General features: G+C 42.1%; 1 protein-coding gene across 1 annotated transcript; it reads right to left on the bottom strand.

Moving 5' to 3' along the window:
- Window positions 1–944: 944 nt before the first annotated feature.
- On the bottom strand, window positions 945–2,331 carry LOC119305095 (glutamic acid-rich protein-like). The gene is made up of 3 exons (XM_037581709.1): window positions 2,205–2,331; window positions 1,614–1,670; window positions 945–1,511 (listed from the first exon to the last, which is right to left on the bottom strand). Exons 1-3 carry the CDS (start codon window positions 2,275–2,277, stop codon window positions 1,174–1,176), a joined length of 468 nt encoding a protein of 155 aa, XP_037437606.1. The 5' UTR covers window positions 2,278–2,331; the 3' UTR covers window positions 945–1,173.
- Window positions 2,332–2,598: the final 267 nt, after the last annotated feature.

Below are 2,598 nucleotides of genomic sequence, written 5' to 3'. Positions count from 1 at the left end.
TTGTACGCCTTGTAGTTGCAGGCATATGCGATTTGTGTAGTTGCAACTCTAGTGATGGACATGCAACTGGATGACATCCCTCCCCTCCAGTTGTAGTCGCATTGTCCCCACTGCAGTTGCAGGCGGATTGTGACGTCGACACATGCGACTACAACTCTAATGATGGACATGCAACTGGCCGACATCCCTTCCCTCCAATTTCAGTCGCGTTGTACCACTAGCAGTTGCAGGCGGGGTGCGACAAGTGCAGTTGCAACTCTAGTGATGGACATGCAATTGAACAGCAATTCTCCCCTTCAGTTGCAGCCGCATTGTACCCCTTGCAGTTGCAGACGTGCCGTGACACATGCAGTTGCAGGTTGCGTTATGGGCATTCACACACCTCAAGGTACATACACAGTAAGACATGCGATGAAATGTGTGCTCAGAACAGCAAAAATAAAATAGAGAAAAAAAGAAAAATAATTTTTTTTAAAAAGGAAAAAATGTGAAGAAGAAAATATAACTAAAAATAAATGATACAAAAGCACAAAAACACATGTAGAAAAATGAATATAAGAAGGAAAAAAAACATATACAAAAGGGTAAATGAAAAAAGTTGGACAAAACAAAAATAAATCTAACAGTCCAACAAAGAAAGAAAAGGCCAACTAACAACTGAAAAGGCCCCATCCCGTGGCCAGCCCCTCACGCGAATCCCAGCCTTACAAAAAAATAAAGACAAAAGAGAGCCCGTCCAGAAGCATGGATCCTATGTGGGCTGCTCGCACGAAATGCTAAAAAACGTCTTAAACGGCAAAGAAATCTAACAGATGGTTCGATCGACTGAGACTTCGTAAAAAATCAGTCGACTGATTTTTAGCCCAACCGTAATAAAAATGTTTACTCTGCAAGTGCAGAGCATCATTATTAACTCTCTTGGGTTGTTTATTCAGGATAGAATGTGTGAAGCGCATAATTACTCAACAAATGAAATGTCCCCAAATTACAATGTTTCACTAGCATACTTTAGACAGAAACATAGTGGTACACAGACATACATAAATTGGCATGCGTACGTGCATGCAGGGTTCAAGTACAGACATAACAGACTTAGTCTATAGCTGCCCAGAAGATGCATAAGACTTCTTATTACCAGCAAATCATCTACCATGTCTTAAGCACAACTTGGAGTTAGCTGAGGTCCTCGCCATTGCCATCGTCAGTCTGATCGCCATCATCGTCGTCAGTCTGATCCTCCTTTTTCTTGTCACCGTCACCGTTTCCGTCAGCCTCCTCCTCCTGCTCCTCATCCTCAATGTCAGCCTCCTCTTCATCCTCCTCCTCCTCATCCTCATTGTCAGCCTCCTCTTCATCCTCCTCCTCCTCCTCCTCTTCATTGTCAGCCTCCTCCTTGTCAGTCTCCTCCTCGGGGTCTATCGAGAAGGGGTTGTCTGTCGAGAAAGTGCTCACCATGCTACTAGTGTCTTCATCCTCCACCACGTTATCTGTGATGTTCAGTGTTACAATCCCTGCAGGTAGCACACAGTATAGAGACCAAAATTAATTCGCAAGTCCACTCAAAGATAAGAAAATTGCACCTAGAGATAACAAACACGACGCGCCGTACGTACACTCATCGTCCCAAGAGGTAGGTTGCACGTTCTCAAGCCGCTGGTTTTCCAGCTCTTCTGCATGGTAGAAAGATTTGTATGCACATCAAATGCATTGTTAAGCTCTCCTAATATGAAAATTGTGTAATCAAGAAAAATATATTGACACGATTTGTGTCTAGCAAGTCCAAACATTTTTTTAGGAACTAGTGAATAGAGAAGATCCAATCGTTTCCTATATACGAGGCCATGCATTATCGGACACAAATAGCATATTAATTCTCGTCAACTACAAAGTGAGCTTGGAACGTGAATAACTCAAATAAGTTTGTTTTTCCGGTTCTTCAAAAAGAAAACGTCCAAAAAACATAAATCAAGATTGTACACATGACCAAGTATTATATTTAGTCTTTAAATCTGTGCAAAGTTATGCATTCCATGGCCATATGGGAAAAGAAAGAGGGAATCAAAGTACAAAATGCTGCTATTCAGCCACTCTATCTTGTCTTTCTTGTGAAGAGAACACAAACTTATCAAGCATGTTTCCTCACGAAGAATTGCAGGCACGTAGTTATGCAAGAAACTTAATCGAAGAAGAAATATCTCACTTACCAGCGGTCAGCACACGTTTCTTGCTCTTTTTCTTGCCTTGATTGTTTCCACCGGATGAACCGCCACTGTCCATTTTGTTCTTCTTCTCTTGGCTTTCTTCCCTCTTCAACTTTAGTGTTGTAATGTATGTGCAGTGTGGAGTCCCCATTCTCTATCCTTTTATAAGAGGCTGATATAGGACACATGGGCTACGGTTAATTCAGTGCAGTGCACACAACATGCACACATAAAAGTTGATACGCACAGGTCATGAAATATTTTCTATTCAGTCCCGCACATGAAAAACTGTAAAATAGTACACGTCAATCATGCAGCCCAGGCACATGTAGTCTTCACTGCATCATAGTACAGTTTACTAGTGGGCACCTCACAGGCCCACCCAAAACCCTTTCCC

The sequence above is a fragment of the Triticum dicoccoides genome, chromosome 5B (assembly GCF_002162155.2).
Source record: "Triticum dicoccoides isolate Atlit2015 ecotype Zavitan chromosome 5B, WEW_v2.0, whole genome shotgun sequence".
NCBI lineage: Eukaryota > Viridiplantae > Streptophyta > Magnoliopsida > Poales > Poaceae > Triticum > Triticum dicoccoides.
The sequence above is the reverse complement of the archived record's forward strand: the minus strand, read 5'-3'. Positions and strand labels throughout refer to the sequence as shown.